At 42.0% G+C, this 23,854-nt stretch overlaps 1 protein-coding gene across 1 annotated transcript in view; it reads right to left on the bottom strand.

Annotated features, from left to right (window-relative positions):
- Positions 1-23,854, bottom strand: part of ACSM3 (acyl-CoA synthetase medium chain family member 3) — a 52,026-nt gene that overhangs the window by 13,784 nt on the left and 14,388 nt on the right. The window contains exons 2-4 of the mRNA XM_049904905.1: positions 22,674-22,943; positions 21,623-21,833; positions 2,174-2,381 (exon numbers count right to left, since the gene is read on the bottom strand). Coding sequence (XP_049760862.1) covers positions 2,174-2,381; positions 21,623-21,833; positions 22,674-22,892 — 638 coding nt within the window. The 5' untranslated portion in view covers positions 22,893-22,943. The remainder of the gene's footprint in view (positions 1-2,173; positions 2,382-21,622; positions 21,834-22,673; positions 22,944-23,854) is intronic.

Below are 23,854 nucleotides of genomic sequence, written 5' to 3'. Positions count from 1 at the left end.
TATTTACTATCTGTCCCTTTTTAGAAAACGTTTGCCAACCCCTGAAAGAATTGTTTCCCACGAGAGTCTACATAGTTCTAGATATAGAAAGCAATAAGACTAAAGAAGGTCTAAGCATCCATCCAGGAGAGGAAGTAGCCCAGTTAGAGAGAAAATATTTCAGTTCCAGAGGATAACTGGGCTTCTACATAAGTCATACATTACCCATACTCACTGCCATCGAGTCAATTACGACTCATACTGACTATATAGAACAGAGTAGAACTGCCCCACAGGGTTTCCAAGGCTGTAATCTTTGTGGAACCAGACTGCCACTTCTTTCTCCTGTGGAGCTGCTGGTAGGTTTGAACTGATAACCTTTTGGTTACCGACTAAGTGCTTAACCACTGCACCACCAGGGCTCCCTAGTCCTACATTAGGGCAGCTGAAAGGAGGTAAAGTCTGCACACATGTACATCAAGTGTCTACAGAGCATATAGATATATCTGGGAATACTGAGCTGACAATGAATGAATCAGAAATATCCTGGCCATGAGAAATATGGAAAAGCTGCTTTCAAAGACTGACAAAGCTAGACCAAGTATTTAGTCTATGACCCCATAATTATCTTCTTTAAAAATAGTACCTGTAGCCGTGTACCTATCTCTTCTATCACAGATAATGGTTGCCCTCAAAACTAAGGTAGGGTTATTATACTGATCTCTTACTATGAGAGACAGTAAATATAGCAGTTAAGTGTGTGGGCTTAGAAGCCAGAGTGCCTGGATTTGAAACCCAGCTTTACCTGATTCTGGCATTTGACCTTATTCATCCAGATAATTATAGTAGCTAGTAGCTACTCCCTAGAGTCCCTGGGTGGTGCAAATGGTTAACATACTTGGCTACTAACCTAAAGGTTGGTGGCTCAACTCCACCCAGAGGAGCCTCAGAAGAAAGGCCTGGTGATCAAAATCAGCCATGGAAAACCTTATGGAGTACAGTCTACCCTGACACACATGGGGTCACCAAGAGTCGGGAACTACTCAATGGCAACTGGTAGTGGTGGTGTAGTGACTCCCTAGGTTGTTGTGAGACTTAGATGAGTTTATATATCTAAAGTGCTTGGAAGAGCACCTGGCACGTAACCAGTGTCATATAAATGTAAGCTATTGCAATTACAACATTATTTTTATTAGAACAGTATTTGCTTGTTGGTAAGAACTCAGTAATTGTTCGCTGTTTTAAAGCAGGTAAGAACAAGTCCATAACTGTAAGCATGCTTCCAGACCTTTGAGTAAAGGTAGGAAGCTCATTCTTAAAAGGGAATTTGCTGATAACATAGTGCTAAGATGTTAGAACCAGTAGCTGTGGAGAGTTCCAAGTGACCCCTGAAACCATTGCATCCATTAACATTAATGGATGTTCTTATTATAACCTGATAGAAGTGTTGCTGTCAGTGATAATGATATAGCCTACACAAAAGGACTGATTGCAGTCAGTTTCCCTAGGAGATGATAACAGCTCTGTAGTGGGTGCTGTGATACACCTGGAACCCCCTGCAGGAATGAACGACTCATTCCCCCCCAGGTGCTAGGAGCTCTCTGAGAATTGCCTTGGCTGAAAAAACCTGTCTCACCCAAGCTGCCTCTTTCTAGGGAGATCCCACAACTAATTACTAATCAGTATGGGGGTATAAAGGCCTGGACCTCTTGCTTTGGCCAGAATCGGCTTTGAGGGGCTACCAAGCTCCAGAAGTCCCTGTGGGGTGGAGTGCTTTGTAGGGAATGCATACCAGATCAAATAGGTTCTCTGCCCAATTCCACTTCCTTTCCCTTCCTTCACAGGTGTTGACCCAAAGGAACTCCTTAATAGACTTCTTACTCAGGGTCTGCTTTCTGGGGACCCCAACCTATGACAACACCCCCACGCTCCTTCCTGCCTCAGAGCTTTGCACTATTGTTAGGTGACATCAAGTTTGTTTTGACTCATAGTGACCCCATGTACAACAGAACGACACACTGCTAGGTCTTGCACCATCCTCACAATTGTTGCTATCTTTGAGCCCATTGTGGGAGCCATTATTTGTTTCTTTGCTTATTGTTTTAATTTGCATTTTTCTGATCACGAGTGGGTTGGACATCTTTTCACTATTTCCTTTTGGAAGCTGCTGTACAACACAATTATGACTACTCACTTCATCATCTCTTTGAGGTTCCCCCACCCCTCTCTGGGGTTTTGAGACACAATTAGTTTGGAGCGCAGATTTTCACATTTAGGTGCAATAGCATCTACAGCCGGGGCTAAAGCATCATTGGTAATAATGCACTTAGCTTTGGATGATCGTAACCTGTAGAGGATGTCTTTCTGGGTCAGTTGAGTGGTTCCTGTAATTAGAACTGTCCCTAAGGGAGCAGAAAAGAAAGAATGCTTAGAAGAAAGGATTTCCTTCATCATGTTAGTTAGGGTAATGTAAATAGGTCATACAGTCTGTATTTCTCAAAATGAGTTAATTAATTTACCAGGCAAGGTAACTATTTGTCTTCCTCTCATTATTCTGCTTTTGCCTTTCAAGGAATCTCAAAGCCTATGACCCTTTTGACCTTAAAAAATAAAATCCAACCAGTTGCCATCATGTTGATTTTGACTCATGGTGACCACATGTGTTGCAGGGTGGAACTGTGCTTCCTAGAGCTTTCATGGCTGTGACCTTTCAGAAGCAGATCACCAGGCCTTTCTTCCAAGGTGCTCCTGAATGGATTTGAACCACCAACCTTTTGGTTAGTACTGGTTGTGATATCTTAGCATTATATTTGTTCTAATATGAAAGGGTGTTAAATGCTGGATAATTATCATCTATTTGAAGACTATTCATAAATTGAGCTAGAAAGGAGTTTTAATTGAAAAGTAGTATTACCCCACATTTATTGAGTACTTTTAATGTGCCAGGTACTATTGTAAGTGTTTTGCATATTTTAACTCATTTAATCCCCACCAAAAAGCCAAAAACACAAAACTAGGAATAACTTGCCCGAGATCATCTACGTAGCAAGTGACAGAACAGGGGATGAATCTTGTAGCCTAACTCCAGAGCCAAAAAAACTCAGACGCGTTGCCATTGAGTTGATTTCAACTCATAGTGACCCCATTGGACAGAGTAGAACTGCCCATAGGGTTTCCAAAGCCTTAGTCTTTAGGGGAGCAGACTGTCACATCTTTCTCTCATGGAGCAGCAGCTGGTGTGTTCAAACTGCTGACCTTTCGGTTAGCAGCTGAGTGCTTAACCACTGTGCGACCAGGGTTCCCTCACTTCAGTATACCACCTTCAAAATGCACATGATCGTTTGATGGTTCTTTCCAAAGGGAAGGACTGAGGCGTGCATTTCTTTCGTGATTGTGTTCCTGCCAGCTGTGTAGTACACTGTTGTTGCTGTTAGGTGCCATCAAGTTGGTTCCAACTCATAGTGACCCTATGTACAACAGAATGAAACACTGCCCAGTCCCACACCATCCTCCCATCTGTTCCTATATTTAAGCCCATTATTACAGCCACTGTGTCAATCCATCATGCTGAGGGTCTTCCTCCTTTTTGATGGTCCTTTATTTTACCAAACATGATATCCTTCTGCAGGGACTGGACTCTCTTGATAAAGTGTCCAAAGTACGTGAGATGAAGTCTACCCATCTTCACTGCTAAGGAGCATTCTGGCTGTACTTCTTCCAAGACAGATTTGTTTGTTCTTCTGGCAGTCGATGCTATATTCAATACTCTTTGCCAACACCATAATTCAAAGGCATCAATTCTTCTTCGGTCTTCCTTATTCATTGTCCAGCTTTTGCATGCATATGAGGTGACTGAAAATACCATGGCTTGGGTCAGATGCACTTTAGTCCTCAACGGGACATCTTTTTTTTTTTTTTACTTTTTATTTGCTTTAAGTGAAAGTTTACAAATCAAGTTGGACTCTCATACAAAAATTTATAAACACCTTGCTATATAATCCTAATTGCTCTCCCCCTAATGAGACAGCACAGCCTTCCCTCCACTCTCTCTTTTCGTGTCCATTCGGCCAGCTTCTGACCCCCTTTATCCTCTCAAAGCCCCTTCAGACAGGAGATACCAACATAGTCTCATGTGTCTACTTGTTCCAAGAAGCTGGTTCTTCACCAGTATCATTGTCTATCCCATAGTCCAGTCCAATCCCTGTCTGAAGAGTTGGCTATGGGAATGGTTCCTGTCTTGGGCTAAAAGAAGGTCTGGGGACCCTGACCCCTGGGAACATTCTAGTCTCAGTCAGAGCATTAAGTCTGGTCTTTTTACAAGAATTTGGGGTCTGCATCCCACTGCTCTCCTGCTCCCTCAGGGGTTCTCTGTTGTGTTCCCTGTCAGGGCAGTCATTGGTTCTAGCCAGGCACCATGTAGTTCTTCTGGTCTCAGGCTAATGTCGTCTCTGCTTTATGTGGCCCTTTCTGCCTCTTGGGCTCACAATTACCTCGTGTCTTTGGTGTTCTTCATTCTCCTTTGCTCCAGGTGGGTTGAGACCAATTGATGTATCTTAGATGGCCGCCTGCTAGCGTTTAAGACCCCAGACGCCACTCTCCATAGTGGGATGCAGAATGTTTTCTTAACAGATTTTATTATGCCAATGACTTAGATGTCCCCTGAAACCATGGTCCCCAAGCCCCCGGCCCTGCTACACTGGCCTTCAAAGCATTCAGTTTATTCAGAAAACTTTTTGAGTGTTTTTTTTTTTTTTTATCTTGATTTATTTTTGCAATTTCCCTGTCTGGGTTAACGTCTGATTGCTCTGTCCAGTGTTCTAGTCTTGGGTTGATAGCTTATATTATTGATTTTCTAACCAAAGAACTCCCTTTGGTACTTCTTATAGTTTTGATGAATTCCCTAAAATTCTGTTCACCTGGAAATGTCCTAATTTCACCTTCATATTTGAGACACAGTTTTGCTGGATATATGATTCTTCGCTGGCAATTCTTTTCCTTCAATGCTTTATATAAGTCATCCCATTGCCTTCTTGCCCACGTGGTTTCTGCTGAGTAATCCAAGCTTATTCTTATTGACTCTCCTTTGTAGGTGACTTTTTTGTTTATCCCTAGCAGCTCTTAAAATTCTCTCTTTATCTTTGGTTTTGGCAAGTTTGATCATAACACATCTTGGTGACTTTCTTTTAAAATCTACCTTTTGTGGAGTTCGATGAGCATCTTGGATGGATATTTTCTCATCTTTCACGATATCAGGGAAGTTTTCTGCCAACAAATCTTCAACAATTCTCTGTATTTTCTGTTATCCTTCCCTGTTCTGCTACTCCAATCACTTGTAGAAATAACCTCATGATAGTCTCACATGACTCTTAAGGTTTCTTCATTTTTTTAAATTCTTTTATCTGATTTTTCTTCAAATATATTGGTGTCAAGTGCTTTATCTTCAAGGTCACCAATTCTGCCTTCCACTTATTCAATTCTGCTCCTCTGACTTTCTATTGAGTTGTCTAATTCTGTAATTTTATTGTTCATCTTCTGAATTTCTGATTGCTGTCTCTCTGTGGATTCTTGCAGCTTATTAAATTTTTCATTATGTTCTTGAATAACCTTTTTAATTTCTTCAAATGTTTTCTCTGTGTGTTCTTTGGCTTGTTCTGCATATTGCCTGATCTCTTTCCTGATGTCTTGAAGAGTTCTGTATATTAATCTTTTGAATTCTGCATCCGGTAATTCCAGGAAGGCACCTTCATCTGGAAGATCCTTTGATTCTCTGTTTTTTGAGCTTGTTGAAGTGATCATGGTCTGTATCTTTATGTGGTTTGATATTGACTGTTGTCTCCGAGGCATCTATAAATTATTGTATTAATTTATTTTACGTTTGCTTGCTGTATCCTAGTTTCTTGCTTTGTTTTGATATGCCCAAATGGGTTGCTTGAGTGAACTAGCTTGATTATTTTCACCTTTGGAGCTCTGATGTCCTGTCACTAGATGGCTAGAGCTGTTATCAGGTATATGAGCTTATGAGTCCATTCACTTTCCTTGTGTGGATTCAGCCCAGTTGTCTAGGTAGCTGGTCACCAAGTATGTGGTACAGGCTCTGTCCTACAGCCTTAGAGGGGTGGGGTGTTTGGTGTAGGTTTCAGTTATCTGGTTGCAGCAGGGGGTCATGCTCTGAACAAGGCAGGGGGCTGAGAACTGTCCCCCGAGTGTCTCTGGGGAAAGTGTGTCCCTGTTCCCGAGAGCATACAGGTGGGTGGGTTCTGCAGACAGACCATGAGCACACAATGCTTTTGGTTATAAGGGCTGGGAGGTACCAGTTATCCTTGGACCTGTGTCGTGGGTGGCTGGGTGACCTGAGTGGAGCCACTAGTCCTTAGGCCCCTGATGTGGGTAGGTGAAGACTCTGTTTAGTAGGCTAAGCGATGTCAAATATCAAACATTCACCTCTCCACTGCACAGCTTAAACACTTGCAGTCTGCCAGCAAGGGTCTATGCTCCTGAAATAGGCCCACTCAGGTCCATGCAGGGGGGAAAGGTATTCAAAGTCCACAGACTGTTTATGCCTGGACAGGAGCCACTTCTGTCGTGAGCTCCCCAGGTTAGTGGAGTTGGCAAATTCTCTTTTCCCTCTGTTATGAATTTATTCATTCTCCAAGTCCAGGAGCATGGCTCAGGGTGCTCAAATGCGCCTATCTCAGGCCCAGGGAAATCAACAGCCAGTGAACCAGCTTGGGGCTGGGGGTGCAGTAAAATATACGCAAATACTTAGCTTTTGCCAAGAGCGCTGTTCTTCTCTGGTTCTGGAGGTGTGAGTAGGCTGTGTGGCTGGCTGCTTCTCCCTGATGAAACCGCAGCCAGATGCTACCATCAGCCCGCCACAGCTGCTCCTGGGAGTGGTGCCTGAGGGATCCCAGCGATTTAGGTCCAGCAACTCCTCTCTGCTTCTGAACTGTCTCTCTCTCCCTCTGCTGCTCAGTGCGTTTTCTAACCTTGCTTTTGATGTTCAGGGCTCCTAGCTTGTCGTAAATATAAACATTTCACTTGATTTTTCAGGTCTTTGTTGTAAGAGGGATCACCAGAAGGATCTGGCTATTCCACCATCTTGGCCCTGCCTCCCTCAAAGTGACATCGTTGCTTTTTAACACTTTAAAGAGGTCTTTATGCAGCAGATTTTATATATATATCAATCCCAAACTAGTTGGTATTGAGTCAACTCTGACTCATGGTGACCCAGTGTGTGTCACAGTCGGGTTTTCAGTGGCTGAGTTTTCAGAAGTAGATTGCCAAGACTTTCCTCCAAGGAGCATCTGGGTAGACTCAAACCTCCAACCTTTCAGTTAGCAGCCGTGTTCATTAACTCTTTGCACCACTCAGGGACTCCAGGTGATGATAAGTATGTACTATTTAAAAAGATGGAGAATGACCCTTTTGGGGGTCATTTGGGGCAGGGGGAGCTGTTTTAAATAGAATGACCAGAGGTGGCCTCTATGAGGATTCCTATTTATATTTAAGTTTCACACAAAAGATGTGTTCAAAATTCCTAGAAACAAAATGTTCGTTTCTGCCTCACAGTTGTTATTTTGCATGAATGCATGAGGATTTATACATGCTACTGAAATCGGTTAGGAGAAAGGTCCAAAGAAACCACTGTGGAGTAGCAGAACAAGCACTGTGCTGGAAATCTGGTCTCCAAGGTTCTTGTTCCGCCTATTGCTCTAATCAGTGTATAACCTTGGCTAAGTTGCTGAATCTTTCTGGATCTCTCTTGTCTCATCTATAAATTAAAAAGGTGGTCCTTAAAGTGTAGTCCCTGGAACAAGCAGTATCAACATCATCTGGGATCTTTTTAGAATTGTAGAATCTCAAGTCCTACCCAGAAGAATCTGCATTTTAACAAGATCTCCAAGTGATTCATATGCACATGTAAGTTTGAGAAGAATTGGAACTAGCTGATTTTAAATATCCATTCCCGATTGGAAATTTTATGAAAATTCTAGAAAATGCTGGAGAGAGCATTGGGCTCAAGTATTAACTTGTTAAGTTACCTTGGACAAGTGACTTGATCTTTCTTGTCCCCCATCTATGAAAGCTTTAGCTTCCCCATTTATAAAACGAGGCTTTCTCTTCCTATTCATACAGCTCTTGTGAAGATAAAAGGAGCAGATGAACAAACATTTATTTTAAAGTCTGAGGGACCCTGTCTATAGGAACTTTAAACGATCTATCAACTGGGTTTGAGTGTTATACTAGCTTTTTGGGTAAATATTACCTAAAGTAAGGGTCCAACTGATTGGGGATTAATATTTTTAAATAATTACATGCTGAGATTTCTCTTGTAATGGAATTTAGCCTATAATACATAGAAAAGAGTTTGAAAATTAAAATGTAATTTAAGAGTTTGTTGTTTGCACTGGGGGCTACAGAGCAGATACCTCTCAGAACTTGGAAATAAGGGAAATAGATTGCCCTCCAAGAGCTAAACTATAAACTCAACATAAAATAGAACACAGATGTGCAAAATCACTGTAAACAGACATAATGGTTCACAGAGAAGCAAGGTTAAACTGTAGTGGGATATATATCAATGTATCTACGCCAAGAGTTGTATCCTTTCACCATACTTGTTCAATCTGTATGCTGAGCAAAATAATCCAAGAAACTGAACTGTACAAAGATTGGATTGGAGGAAGACTTATTAACAACCTGCAGTATGCAGATAACACAACCTTGCTTGCTGCAAGTGAAGAGGACTTGAAGCAGCTATTGATGAAGATCAAAGACTACAGCCTTCAGTATGAATTATACCTCAACATAAAGAAAATAGAAATCCTCACAACTGGATCAACAAGAAGCAACATGATAGATAAATGGAGAAAATATTGACGTTTTCAAGGATTTCATTTTACTTTGATTCACAATAAATGCCCACGGAAGTCAAGAAATCAGGTGATGGATTGCATTGGGCAAACCTGCTGCAAAAGACCTCTTTAAAGTGCTAAAAAGCAAAGATTTCACTTTGTTGACTAAGGTGCACCTGATCCAAGCCATGGTATTTCTAATTGCCGCATATGCATGAGAATGCTGGACAATGAATAAGGAAGACCGAAGAACTGATGCCTTTGAATTATGATGTTGGCAAATAATATTGAATATAGCATGGACTGCCAGAAGAGCAAACAAATTTGTCTTGGAAGAAGTACAGCCAGAGTGCTCCTTGGAAGCAAGGATGACGAGACTTGTCTCATGTACTTTGGATGTTATTTGGCAGGATCAGTCCCTGGAGAAGGACATCATGGTTGGTAGGGTAGAGAGTCAGCAAAAAGAGGAAGACCCTCGACAAAATGGATGGACACAGTGGCCCCAACGATGGGTTCAAACATAGCAATGATTGTGAGAATGGTGCAGTACTGGGCAGTGTTTCATTCTATTGTACATAGGGTCTCTATGAGATACAGCCAACTCGACAGCACCGTACAACAACAACGTATCAAGAGCTGGTGTCAGCGGGGGTATTGCAGGCGCAGAAGTATAGAAAAAGGACACTCACTGGGGCAACTCTGACGGTGCCCATCCTAGCCTGTCTAGGGAGGAAGTTTATCCGAAGGGATTTCACATATTATGGTCCCTTGGATGAGGTGGCCCCAAGCCAGTCCCTGCATTCACTCTGGCCTTTTTTCATTTTCTCAAATCAACAAGTTATTTCCTGCCTCCAGGCATTTGCATGTGCTCGTTCATTTTCTAAGGACCCCTGGTGGCACAGTGGTTAAAGCATTCAGCTGCTAACCGAAAGGTCAGTGGTTTGAACCCACCAGCCACTCCATGGGAGAAAATTGTGTCAGTCTGCTTCTGTAAAGATTACATTCTTGGAAACTCTATGGGGCAGTTATAATCTGTCCTATAAAAAAAAAACCCAGTGCCATCGAGTCGATTCCGACTCATCTGTCCTGTAGGGTCATGATAAGTTGGAATTGACTCAAGGGCAATGAGTTGGGTTTGGTTTTGTCCTTTTTCCCAGAATGTTCCTTCCCTGTCCCCCTTCTCCCTCTGGCTGAATCATCCCTAAGGTCTCATTTAAACAGTCCTTTTTTTTTTTTAGGATACCTTCTCTCAGTCTATAGTAGGTCTTGTATACTCCCAGCTCCTGTGCTACTTCCTTCACAGCAGTTGTCGCTCTTACCACTCTGTGTGTTTATTTAACTCATCACCGTCTCTCCCATTGGACCCTAAACTGCATAGTGCCTGAAACATGATAAGTGCTCAGTAAACACGTGTTGCAGGGAGGGGCAGATGGATCTAGAGGGATGGGTAGATGGTCTGGGCTTTGAAATCCTGGTGCCAACAAATTGAATTTTGAAAGTCTCTTGTTCTGAACCCATATCTACAAAACAAACTTCAGGCTCAACTTTGTCTTCTCATGTAGGCCTGTTAATAGGGAGAAAGGGGGTATTCATGTCCCTTTTGATAGGTATATTTCTTCATGCAACAGAATTCATTAGTAGTAGCATTTTATATGTCCTATCCCATACATAACATGTCTGTCAGTTTGTCGTAGGGTGGGGACTTGCGTGTTGCTATGAAGCTGGAAGCTATGCCACCGGTATTCAGATACCAGCAGGGCCACGCATGGAGGACAGGTTTCAGCTGAGCTTCCAGACTAAGACAGACTAGAAAGAAGGACCCAGTAGTCTACTTCTGAAAACCTTATGAATAACAGTGGAACATTGTCTGATATAGTGCTGGAAGATGAGCCCCCCCAGGTTGGAAGGCACTCAAAAGATGACTGGGGAAGAGCTGCCTCCTCAAAGTAGAGTCGACCTTAATGACGTGGATGAAGTAAAGCTTTCAGGACCTTCATTTCCTGATGTGGCATGACTCAAAACGAGAAGAAACAGCTGTAAACATCCATTAATAACCGGAACCTGGAATGTACGAAGTATGAATCTAGGAAAATTGGAAATAGTCAAAAATGAAATGGAAAGCATAAACATCGATATCCTAAGCATTAGTGAGCTGAAATGGACTGGTATTGGGCATTTTGAATTGGACAATCATACAGTTTACTATGCTGGGAATGACAACTCGAAGAGGAATGGTGTTGCATTCATCGCCAAAAAGAACGTTTCAAGATCTATCCTGAAGTATAACACTGTCGGTGATAGGATAATATCCATACACCTACAAGGAAGACCGGTTAATACGACTATTATTGAAATTTACGCACCAACCACTAGGGCCAAAGATGAAGAAATAGAAGATTTTTATCAGCTGCTGCAGTCTGAAATTGATTGAACGTGCAATCAAGATGCATTGGTAATTACTGGCGATTGGAATGTGAAAGTTGGAAACAAAGAAGAACGATCAGTACTTGGAAAATATGGCCTTAGCGATAGAAACAATGCTGGAGATCGAATGAGAGAATTTTGCAAGACCAACGACTTCATTGCAAATACCTTCTTTCACCAACATAAATGGCGACTATACACATGGACCTCGCCAGATGGAACACACAGAAATCAAATTGACTACATCTGTGGAAAGAGACGATGGAAAAGCTCAATATCATCAGTCAGAACAAGGCCAGGGGCCAGCTGTGGAACAGACCATCAATTGCTCATAAGCAAGTTCAAGCTGAAACTGAAGAAAATCAGAGCAAGTCCACAAGAGCCAAAATATGACCTTGAGTATATCCCACCTGAATTTAGAGACCATCTGAAGAACAGATTTGACACATTGAACACTAGTGACCGAAGACCAGATGAGTTGTGGAGTGACATCAAGGACATCATACATGAAAAAAGCAAGAGGTCATTGAAAAGACAGGAAAGAAAGGACCAAGATGGATGTCACAGGAGACTCTGAAACTTGCTCTCGAACGTCGAGCAGCTAAAGCAAAAGGAAGAATTGATGAAGTAAAAGAACTGAACAGAAAATTTCAAAAGGCCTCTCGAGAAGACAAAGTATTATAATGACGTGTGCCAAGAGCTGGAGATGGAAAACCAAAAGGGAAGAACACGCTCGGCATTTCTCAAGCTGAAAGAATTGAAGAAAAAATTCAAGCCCCGACTTGCAATAGTGAAGGATTCCATGGGGAAAATATTAAACGACGAAGGAAGCATCAAAAGAGGATGGAAACAACCCAGAAACCCCACTCCTCATAATATACCCTAGAGAAATAAGAGCCTTTACATGAACAGATATATGCAAACCCATGTTTATTGCAGCTCTGCTTACAATAGCAAAAAGCTGGAAGCAACCAAGGTGTCCATCAACAGATGAACGGTTAAATAAATTATGGTATATTCAAACAGTGGAATACTACGCATTGATAAAGAACACTGACGAATCTGTGAAACATTTCATAACATGGAGGAACCTGGAAGACATTATGCTGAGTGAAATTAGTCAGAGGCAAAAGGACAAATATTGTGTAAGACCACTGTTATAAGATCTTGAGAAATAGCATAAACTGAGAAGAACACATTCTTTTGTGGTTACGAGGCGGGGAGGGAGGGAGGTTGGAGAGGGTTATTTACTGATTAGTTAGTAGATAAGAACTACTTTAGGTGAAGGGAAGGACAATACTCAATACATGGAAGGTCAGCTCGACTGGACTGGACCAAAAGCAAAGAAGTTTCTGGGATAAACTGAATGCTTCAAAGGTCAGCGGAGCAAGGGCGGGGGATTGGGGACTATGGCTTAAGGGGACTGCTAAGTCAATTGGCAAAATAATTCTATTATGAAAACATTCTGCATCCCACTTTGAAATGTGGGCGTCTGGGGTCTTAAATGCTAACAAGCGGCCATCTAAGATGCATCAATTGGTCTCAACCCACCTGGATCAAAGGAGGATGAAGAACACCAAGTTCACACGATAACTATGAGTCCAAGAGACAGAAAGGGCCACATGAACCAGAGGCTTACATCATCCTGAGACCAGAAGAACTAGGTGGTGCCCAGCCACAACCGATGACTGCCCTGACAGGGAGCACAACAGAGAACCCCTGAGGGAGCAGGAGAACAGTGGGATGCAGACCCCAAATTCTCATAAAAAGACCAGACTTAATGGTCTGACTGAGACTAGAAGAATCCCGGCGTTCATGGTCCCCAAACCTTCTGTTGGCCCAGGACAGGAACCATTCCCGAAGACAACTCATCAGACATGGAAGGGACTGGACGATGGGTTGGAGAGAGATGCTGATGAAGAGTGAGCTACTTGTATCAGGTGGACACTTGAGACTGTGTTGGCGTCTCCTGTCTGGAGGGGAGATGGGAGGGTAGAGAGGGTTAGAAACTGGCAAAACCGTCACGAAAGGAAAGACTGGAAGGAGGGAGCGGGCTGACTCATTAGGGGGAGAGTAAGTGGGAGTATGGAGTAAGGTATATATAAGCTTATACGTGACAGACTGACTTGTAAACTTTCACTTAAAGCACAATAAAAATTATTTAAAAAAAAAAAAAAGAGGATGGAAGGAATACACAGAGGCATTATACCAAAAAGAATTAGTCGATGTTCAACCATTTCAAGAGGTGGCATATGATCAGGGACCGATGGTACTGAAGGAAGAAGTCCAAGCTGCTCTGAAGGCATTGGTGAAAAACAAGGCTCCAGGAACTGATGGAATATCATTTGAGATGTTTCAACGAACAGATGTAGCGCTGGAGGTGCTCACTCATGTATGCCAAGAAATACGGAAGACAGCTTCCTGGCCAACTGACTGGAAGAGATCCATATTTATCCCTATTCCCAAGAAAGGTGATCGAACCGAATGTGGAAATTATAGAACAATATCATTAATATTGCACCAAGCAAAATTTTGCTGAAGATCATTCAAAAATGGCTGCAGCAGTGTATTGACAGGGAACTGCCAGAAATTCAGGCTGGTTTCAGAAGAGGACATGGAATCAGGGATATCATTGCTGATGTCAGATGGATCCTGGCTGAAAGCAGAGAATACCAGAAGGATGTTTACCTGTGTTTTATTGACTATGCAAAGGCATTCGACTGTGTGGATCATAACAAATTATGGATAACATCGCGAAGAATGGGAATTCCAGAACACTTAATTGTGCTCATGAGAAACCTTTACATAGATCAAGAGGTGGTTGTTCATACAAGGGGATACTGATTGTTTTAAAGTCAGGAAAGGTGTGCTTCAGGGTTGTATTCTTTCACCATACCTATTTAATCTGTATGCTGAGCAAATAAGACGAGAAGCTGGACTATATGAAGACGAACGGGGCATCAGGATTGGAGGAAGACACATTAACAACCTGCGTTACGCAGATGACACAACTTTGCTCGCTGAAAGTAAAGAGGACTTGAAGCACTTACTAATGAAGATCAAAGACCACAGCCTTCAGTTTGGACTGCACCTCAACATAAGGAAAACGAAAATCCTCACAGCTGGACCAATGAGCAACATCATGAAAAATGGAGAAAAGACTGAGGTTGTCAAGGATTTCATTTTATTTGGATCCACAATCAACAGCCGTGGAAGCAGCAGTCAAGAAATCAAAAGACACATTGCATCAGGCAAATCTGCTGCAAAGGACCTCTTTAAAGTTTTGAAAAGCAAAGATGTCACCTTGAAGGCTAAGGTGCGCCTGACCCAAGCCGTGGTATTTTCCATTGGATCATATGGATGTGAAAGCTGGACAATGAATAAGGAAGACTGAAGAATTGACGCCTTTGAATTGTGGTGTTGGCAAAGAATATTGAATATACCATGGACTGCCAAAAGAACGAAAAATCTGTCTTAGAAGAAGTACAACCAGAATGCTCCTTAGAAGCAAGGATGGCGAGACTGCGTCTTACATACTTTGGACATGTTGTCAGGAGGGATCAGTCCCTGGGGAAGGACATCACACTTGGCAGAGTACAGGGTCAGCGGAAAAGAGGAAGACATAGTGGTGCAACAGTGAGCTCAAGCATAGCAACAATTGTAAGGATGGCTCAGGACCGGGCAGTGTTTCATTCTGTTGTGCGTAGGGTCGCTATGAGTTGGAACCGACAGGATGGCACCGAACAACAACATCCCATACATATGGTAATGAGAGTCCTCCCCAGAGATTCAGAGTTGTACTCTCCACATACTGACATAAAGCAGCTTCCTGACTTACCAAATGAGTGTCCAGATCTGGTATATTTGCCAGAGTCTTGTCACCTTATGGGGTGGTGCAAACTGTTAACGTACTTGGCTGCTAACCAAAAGGTTGGAGATTCAAGTCCCCCTACAGATATGTCTTAGAAGAAAACCCTGGTGATCTACTTCTGAAAATCAGTCACTGAAAAGCCTGTGGAGCAGTTTTACTCTGACACACATGTCATTGTCATGAGTTGGAATCAACTGGATGACAACAGGTTACTGGTGCCACTCTGTGAGGCCTCCAGTAAGATAGTAAACTCACTTCCTTACGCTAAGTGGTTCTTGAACTTGAACATACATCAGAATCACTAGTAGCAATTGTTAAAACACAGATTGGTGGGCTCCACCCACTGAGTTTCTGATTCAGTAGATCTTGGGTAGGACTCTAGAATTTACATTTTTGGCAGGTTCCCAGTGTTGCTGATGCTGCTGGCTCAGGATCCACACTTTGAGAACTACAGCCTAGCGTTATCCTCTGCAGTGCTCTGTACCTTTCCTTTTCTGAAAGCACATTAAAACTCATCCCAGCACTCTCCGGTCTAATAATGCATTTCCTAATATTTTAAGACTCCCCAAAATGCACCTTTCAATTATACAATTTTACTTTTTTATTGAAAAATATACCAAACTTGCAACAGAGTTTATGCAATGTGCATGTACAATTTCGTTTAAAATTTTTTGAAAACAAGTATTATTCACTACCCAGTTGAAGAAACAGAATTTAACCGAATGTTTGAAGCCCCCTATGCACCCTGCCCCAATCAAATCTCTCTCCATCCCACCCTCACTCTCAGGCAACCACTATCTACAATGCTGTATTAACCATTCCTTTGTGATAATTTATAATTTTATCACATATTCATATAATCCTAAGTTGTACATGAGCAAGTGGAGTCCTTGCAAATGTTGCAGGTGCATTCCTTAGCTAATGTTCATTAAGCGTGAACATTTATTAGGAAATCAAGTAACTATGAGCTTGTTTCTAATGCTGCCAAGAATTATGTAATCATTGCCTCCCATCTTATTCTTGCCTCTAAGAGAATCTGCCTGCCTTCCTGCTCACAGCCCCAGTAACCTTGCTTATACCAGATAAAGCTGCCATTGTCCACAGCTGATTGTCTGAGCAACAGACACCTAACCCAAGCTGCAGCAATGTGGCAAACCAAAGTCCTGCATCAAGGCAAAATGATGGAGGATCAGAGAAAATGTGTTGGCAGAGAGAAGAAGGAGGAGCAGACACATGAGAAAGACAGAGACAAGAGGCCCTGTGTTTCAGAGTGAAAGAACTGAAAAAGAAGTTGCCTGCTGAGTAAGTTCCCTCACAGAGGCCCAGTTATTCTTTCACACTTTGTTCTGTGAGTAGCCTTTCATTAGCTCTCCTTTCTAACTTGAACTAATATGAATGGGTTTCTGGCCCTGACAATCAAAGAGTCCCTTACTAAGACAGGAGTCCCTCAGAGGTTCAAATGGTTAACGCACTCAGCCGCTAACTGAAAGGTTGGCAGACCCAGAGGCACCTCAGAAGAAAGGCCTGGTGATATACTCCTGAAAAATCAGCCATTAAAAACTCTGTGGAACCCAAGAAAAGGCTTATACACAGAAAGAAGCAATCTGTGATGGTTATGAGGGAGGGAACGGGTCGGGAGGGAAATCACCAGCTAGGTGGTAGACAAGTGTTAACTTTGGTGAAGGGAAAGACAACACACAATATAGGGGAAGTCAGCACAACTTGACCAAGGCAAAGTCATAGAAGCTTCACAGACACCTCCAAACACCTTGAGGGACCAAGTTACTGGGACTGAGGGCTGGGGACCATGGCCTCAGGGGACTTCTAGGTCAATTGGTATAACATAATTCATAAAGAAAATGTTCTGTACCCTACTTAGGTGAGTAGCATTTGGAGTCTTAAAACTTCCATGTGGCCATTTAAGATACTTCTATTAGTCCCATCTCTTCAGGAGCAAAGGAGAATGAAAAAAACAAAAACAAAAACAAAAAAACACAAGGAAAATATTAATCCAAAGGACTATTGGACCACATGAACCCACAACCTCCACCAGCCTGAGCTCAGAAGAACTAGATGGTGCCGGGCTACCACCACCGATGGCTCTGACGGGGATCACAATAGAGGGTCCGGGACAGAGCAGGAGAAAAATGCAGAAAAAATTCCAACTCATAAAAAAAGACCATACTTACTGGTCTGACAGAGACTGGAGGAACCCCTGAGACTGTTGCCCCTGGACACCCTGCTAACTCAGAACTGAAGCCACTTCCAAAGTCAACCTTTCAGACAAAGATTAGACAGGCCTCCAAAGTCAACCTTTCAGACAAAGATTAGACAGGCCTATAAAACAATCAGTAACACACATGAGGAACGTGCTTCTTAGTTCAATCAAGTATACGAGACCAAATGGGCAACACCTGTCCAAAAGCAAAGACAAGAAGGCAGGAAGGGATGGAAAAACTGAAAGAATGGACATGGGGAACCCAGGGATGTAAAGGGAAAGAGGGAGAGTGCTGACATATTGTGGGGATTGCAACCAGTGTCACAAAACAATTTGTGTATAAATTTTTGAATTAGAAACAAATTTGCTCTGTAAACTTTCACCTAAAGCACAGTAAAATAAAAAAAGACAGTGTTGAAATACTAAAAGAAAAGAAACTGAGAGATTATTAATGTGTATTACTGTTTAAAAAAAAAAAACAACCCTATGAAGCATAGTTCTGCTTTGACACATGGGGGGGTCGCTCTGAGTTGAAATCTACTTGACAGCAATTGGTTCATTTTTACTAAGACAGTGAGCTTAATTATGCAGCATTCATGTCAAAATCCTGTCAAAAAACCGCATGGGCTCTGCTACTGCAGTATATAATATGTATATGTGAAATTAGAGTATATTTGCTTTCCTTAATTGGAAATAATGATTATAATAAATTAATAATAGATACATAATGATTTATTATGACACTAGAAATATTCATTCATTTCACAAATATTTTACTGAGCATTTACTATGTGTCAGTCATTGGGGGTGCAGAGATGAATACGTCACAGACTTTGCCTTTGAGTAGCTTACTTAGTCTTATGCGGGGGATGACAGATACATAGGCAAATAGTACCCCGTCAATATACTAAATGTTCAAATAGAGGTATATACATGTTGCTTTCAGGAATCCAAAAAGAGAGTGCCTTGATTGGGACATCTGGGGAGGAGGGGCAGGGAGGAGTTGCCTGAGAAGGTGACATTAGAGCTGAGACTTGAAAGTCTAGTAAGAGTTGTCCAGATGGTTCGGTATAAGAAAAAGGCCTTCTAAGCATAGGAAATATTGTGGACAAAAGCCAGGAGATGGGAAAGATCTCAAACTTTATTTTATTTATTTATTTATTGGGTTTTAAGTGAAAGTTTACAAATCAAGTCAGTCTCATACAAAAAAATTTTTTTTCTGTGTACTCCTAGTTGCTCTCCCCCTAATGAGACAGCACACGCCTTCTCTCCACCCTCTATTTCTGTGTCCATTCAGCCAGCTTCTGTCCCCCTCTGCCTTCTCATTTCCCCTCCATACAGGAGCTGCCCACATAGTCTCATGTGTCTCCTTGAGCCAAGAAGCTCGCTCCTCACCAGTATCATTTTCTATCTTACAGTCCAGTCTAATCCCTGTCTGAAGAGTTGGCTTTGGGAATGGTTCCAGTCTTGGGCTAACAGAAGATCTGGGGACCATGACCTCTGGAGTCCTTCTTTCTAGTCTCAGTGAGACCATTAAGTATGGTCTTTTTATAAGAATTTGAGGTCTGCATACCACTGCTCACCTGCTCCATCAGAGATTCTCTGTTGTGTTCCTTGTCAGGGCAGTTATCAGTTGTAGCTGGGCACCGTCTAGTTCTTCTGGTCTCAGGCTAATGTAGCCTCTGATTTATGTGGCCCTTTCTGTCTCTTGGGTTCATAATTACCTTGTGTCTTTGGTGTTCATTCTCCTTTGCTCCAAGTGGGTTGAGACCAGTTGATGCATCTTAGATGGCCGCTTGTCAGCATTTAAGACCCCAGACACCACTCTCCAAAGTGGGATGCAGAATGTTTTCTTAATAGGTTTTATTATGCCAGTTGACTTAGATGTCCTCTGAAGCCATGGTCCCCAAACCCCCACCCCTGCTATACTGGACTTCAAAGTGTTCAGTTTATTCAGCAGACTTCTTTGCTTTTGGTTTAGTCCAGTTGTGGTGACTTTTCCTGTATTGTGTGTTGTCTTTCCCTTCACCTAAAGTAGTTCTTATCTACTATCTAGTTAGTGAATACGACTCTCCCTTCCTCCCTCCCTCCCCCATGTCGTAACCATCAAAGAATATTTTCTTCTCTGTTTCGACTGTTTCTCGAGTTCTTGTAATAGTGGTCTTATACAATATTTGTCCTTTTGCAACTGACTAATTTCACTCAGCATAATGCCTTCCAGATTGCTTCATGTTATGAAATGTTTCACAGATTCATCACTGTTCTTTATCGATGTGTAGTATTCCTTTGTGTGTATATACCATAATTTATTTATCCATTCATCCGTTGATGGGCACCTTGGTTGCTTCCATCTTTTTGCTATTGTAAAAAGTGCTACAATGAACATGGGTGTGCATATATCTGTTCATGTAAAGGCTTTTATTTCTCTAGGATATATTTCAAGGAGTGGGATTGCTGGATTGTATGGTAGTTCTATTTCTAGCTTTTTAAGGAAGCGCCAAATTGATTTCCAAAGTGGTTATACCTTTTTACATTCCCACCAGCAGTTTATAAGTGTTCCGGTCTCTCCACAACCTCTCCAACATTTATTATTTTGTGTTCTTTGGATTAATGCCAGCCTTGTTGGAGTGAGATGGTATCTCATTGTAGTTTTGATGTGCATTTCTCTAATGGCTGATGATCGTGAGCAGTTCCTCATGTATCTGTTAGCTACCTGAATGTCTTCTTTAGTGGAATGTCTGCTCATATCTTTTGCCCATTTTTTAATTGGGTTATTTGTCTTTTTGTAGTTGAGTTTTTCAGTATCATGTAGATTTTAGAGATCAGGCGCTGATAGGAAATGTCATAGCTAAAAACTTTTTCCCGGTATGTAGGTAATCTTTTTACTCTTTTGGTGAAGTCTTTGGATGAGCATAGGTGTTTGACTTTTAGGAGCTCCCAGTTATCTAGTTTGTATTCTGATGTTTGTGCATTGTTATTAATGTTTTGTGATTTTTTTTTTATACAGTTTATGCCATGTATTAGGGCTCCCAAGGATCTCAGACTTTAAAGGAAACCATGTGATATGGCCAGAGAGTGGGGGAAATAAGCACAATAAAGGGAGGATAGCTAGGGCCTTCCATGACACACCTAAAGAAGTTTACTTTTATCTGGTAGCCAAAGGGGAGTTATTACATAATGTCAAACAGCAAAATAACAGGATAAAACGTGTATTCTAGAAAAAACACTGGCTACAGATGGCAGATTGGGTAGGGGTGGGGTATGGACACTACAAGACCAGAATTAGGGAGACCTTGGGGGAAATCCAGTCAGGTGATGGTCAAGATGTGAAGTAAAGTAATGGCAATGATATTGGAGAAGAAGAGGAACTCTGGAGACACTTAAAACCAACAACCTCCCTGCTGCCTAGCTGATTCCAGCTCATAGCAACTCTATAGAACAGATAGAACTGCCCTATAGAGTTTCCGAGGCTGTAATGTCTACTGAAGCAGACTGCCACATCTTTCTCCTGTGGAGCGGCTGGTGGGTGCTAATGTTAGGTTAGCAGCCCAGCGCCTAACCACTGTGCCACCGGGGTCACTTCTGGAGACACTTAAGAGATCAAATTTATAAGACATAGGGGCTGATTAGGAGAGAGGAGTCACAGATAGCTGGCTTAAAGCACCAGACAGATGGTAATTAACCATGAGGGAAAATAAAGGCATGAAGCAAGATCTGAAGTGGGTAGGCAGATAATAAACTGAGTTGTGGATGCTTTCAATTTCAGATACCTGTGAGTCCTACAGGAGGGGAAGACCAATAGCTATGAGAGTATTCAATTGTTGATTTTCATTTATTTAACAAACCTTTAAGAAAAAACCCAACTCCTAATTTAGGTCATGGCAGCCCCATGTGTGCAGAGTGGAACTGTTCCATAGAGCTTTCAAGGATGTGACCTGTCAGAAGCAGATCACCTGGCCTGTTTTCCGAGGCACCTCTGAGTGGGTTTGAACCGCCAACCTTTCTACTAGTAGTTGAGCACTTAACCATTTATGCCACCCAGCGACTCCTTCAGACCCGACCTGACTCAAAGGCAACTAACAACAACAACAATTTAGGTCAAAATATATGACGTTTCCAGCACATTTCTAAAGTTCCTGAGGTTAATCCTATATTGTGCACAGTTTTTCTTCAGATAATATACCCAAATAAATGGCTCCTGATACTCCTTAGATGTTTTGGAAAATCTCCTATCCAGCTTAGTTTAAATATAATCAGAGTGTAAACATTACTAACCTGTTCGGAGACAGGCCACATTCGCAAGCCACCACTCTGGGATGCTGGGCAGAATTACAATTACTCGATCTCCCCTTTGCAGCGCACAGGCTTCTGTTAGTATATTGGCAAATTTCTTGGACAAAGAGCCGAGTTCCTCAAAACTCCATTTCAGCTCTTCTCCATTTTGGTGTACCCACCAGAAGGCTGGATTGGAAGGCTTCTTTCCAGCCTAAGGAAAGAGAAACCACTCATGGATTTTAAGGTTGTGGTGTGGTTAAATTCTATGCCAACTGACTAAATGGAATATTTTCTTTGAAGAAAATTCACAGGTCATCCGGTTAGAACATACTTGAAATATTTGGAAATACCCTGGGGCCCTTATTTCTAGATGTTGGGACAGCTATGTTATCTCTTCTGGTCCATGTCATTTCTCATTTAGTCTGAATGTTATTCTTTTCAAAAAGTTAGAATTCTTGCATCCGTTTATATTTCTCTCAATACAGTATCTAGGCCTCATTTCCTACCATCTCTGGCTCTTAGAATCACTTTTCACTCTCCTTTTTTTTTTTTCTTAAATCAACCTAGAATCGTACATTTATGTAACCTAGGGTTTCTCAACCATGGAATTATTGACATTTTGGACGGAATAATTCTTTGCTGGAGTCCCTGGGTGGTGCAAACAGTTAACAAGCTGAGCTCCTAACTGAAAGGTTAGAGGTTCTAGTCTATCCAGAGGCACCTCAGAAGAAAGGCCTGGCAATCTACTTCTCAAAAATCAGCTATTGAAAACTCTATGGAGCACAGTTCTGTTCTGACACACATGAGGTTGTCATGAGTCAGAACCTATTCCACAGCAACTGGTTTGGTTTGATTTCTTAATTCTTTGTTGTGAGGGGCATTGTAGGATGTTCAGCAGCATTCCTGGCCTCTACTGACTAGATAAGAGTAGCATCTCTGTTCCCCAATCTTGACAACAAAAATGTCTCCAGATATTGTCAAACATCCCTGGGGGCAAAATTACTCCCAGGTGAGAACTACTGATGCCACCCAACTAACCCTTGCTCCATACCTTTTCTATCTTGGTCCATTGATCCAGGACATCTTTAGCAAAGTTGAAATATTCTGGGATCTCCAGTTTGAAGTCCTGTTTCATGGATTCATAATCGGAGAAATTCTGAGGGGCCATTGTTCTGTAATCTTTATATAATGCTCTCACAGAACCAGGGATTGCTAGGTACTGAAAACGCTTGGTCCGAAGTAATATCGCCATGGTGGCAAGAGGCAGCATCAGTCTTGCTGGATGTTTTGGCACTCAAGATTTCCACAGTGACCAATTCATCTGAAAAGACAAGGAAAAAGGACATGCGTTTGTTTCTGTACTAGAAGTAGCCAGACATGAAAGCAGCTAAGTTTTATTATTATTCATCTTGATAATAATAATTATTACATATAATATATGTTGGAACCCTGGTGGTGCAGTAGTTAAGGGTTTGGCTGCTAACCAAGAGGTCGGCAGTTCGAATCCACCAACCACTCCTTGGAAACCCTATGGGGCAGTTCTACTGTGTTCTACAGTGTCGCTATGAGTCAAAATCGACTCGACAGCAATGGGTTTTAATATATGTTACTATAACGAACATGACAATCATCATAATAGTACAATTTTCTGAGCAGTCACTACGTTCCAAATACTGTGCTCAGTGTCTTATGTGTAATTTCTCATTAAATCCTCAGAGTAACCCTGAAGTTGGTGCCATTATCATTCCTGTTTACAGACAAAGAAAATGAGTCTTAGTGAGGTTGAAGATTTCATAATTAGTAAGAGGCAGAATCTGGGTTTGAACTCAGAACTATCTAGTTCCATTTTCCTGACTGCTACATACTCCTGCCCCTACCTGTTTGTCAGTTTGTTGTACTGTGGTGGCTTGAGTGTTGCTATGATGCTCGAAGTTATGTCAATGGTATCTCAAACACCAGCAGAGTCAGCCACGGGGGACAGATTCTAGGGGAGCTTTTCCAGACTAGAACATACTAGAAGAAAGGCCTGGCAATCTGCTTCTGAAAATTAGCCAATGAAAACACTATGGATCACAACAGAATATTGTCTGATAAAGTGTCTAACCTCTAGGTTAGAAAAGCTACTCAAAATACACAGTGGCCAAACAGTAGACTTACTGGACTCGGCAATGTTTCCTTCTGTTGTACATGGTGTCGCCATGAGTTGGAGCCAGCTGAGGGCAACTAACAACA

The sequence above is a fragment of the Elephas maximus genome, chromosome 12 (genome assembly GCF_024166365.1).
Source record: "Elephas maximus indicus isolate mEleMax1 chromosome 12, mEleMax1 primary haplotype, whole genome shotgun sequence".
Lineage (NCBI taxonomy): Eukaryota > Metazoa > Chordata > Mammalia > Proboscidea > Elephantidae > Elephas > Elephas maximus.
The sequence above is the reverse complement of the archived record's forward strand: the minus strand, read 5'-3'. Positions and strand labels throughout refer to the sequence as shown.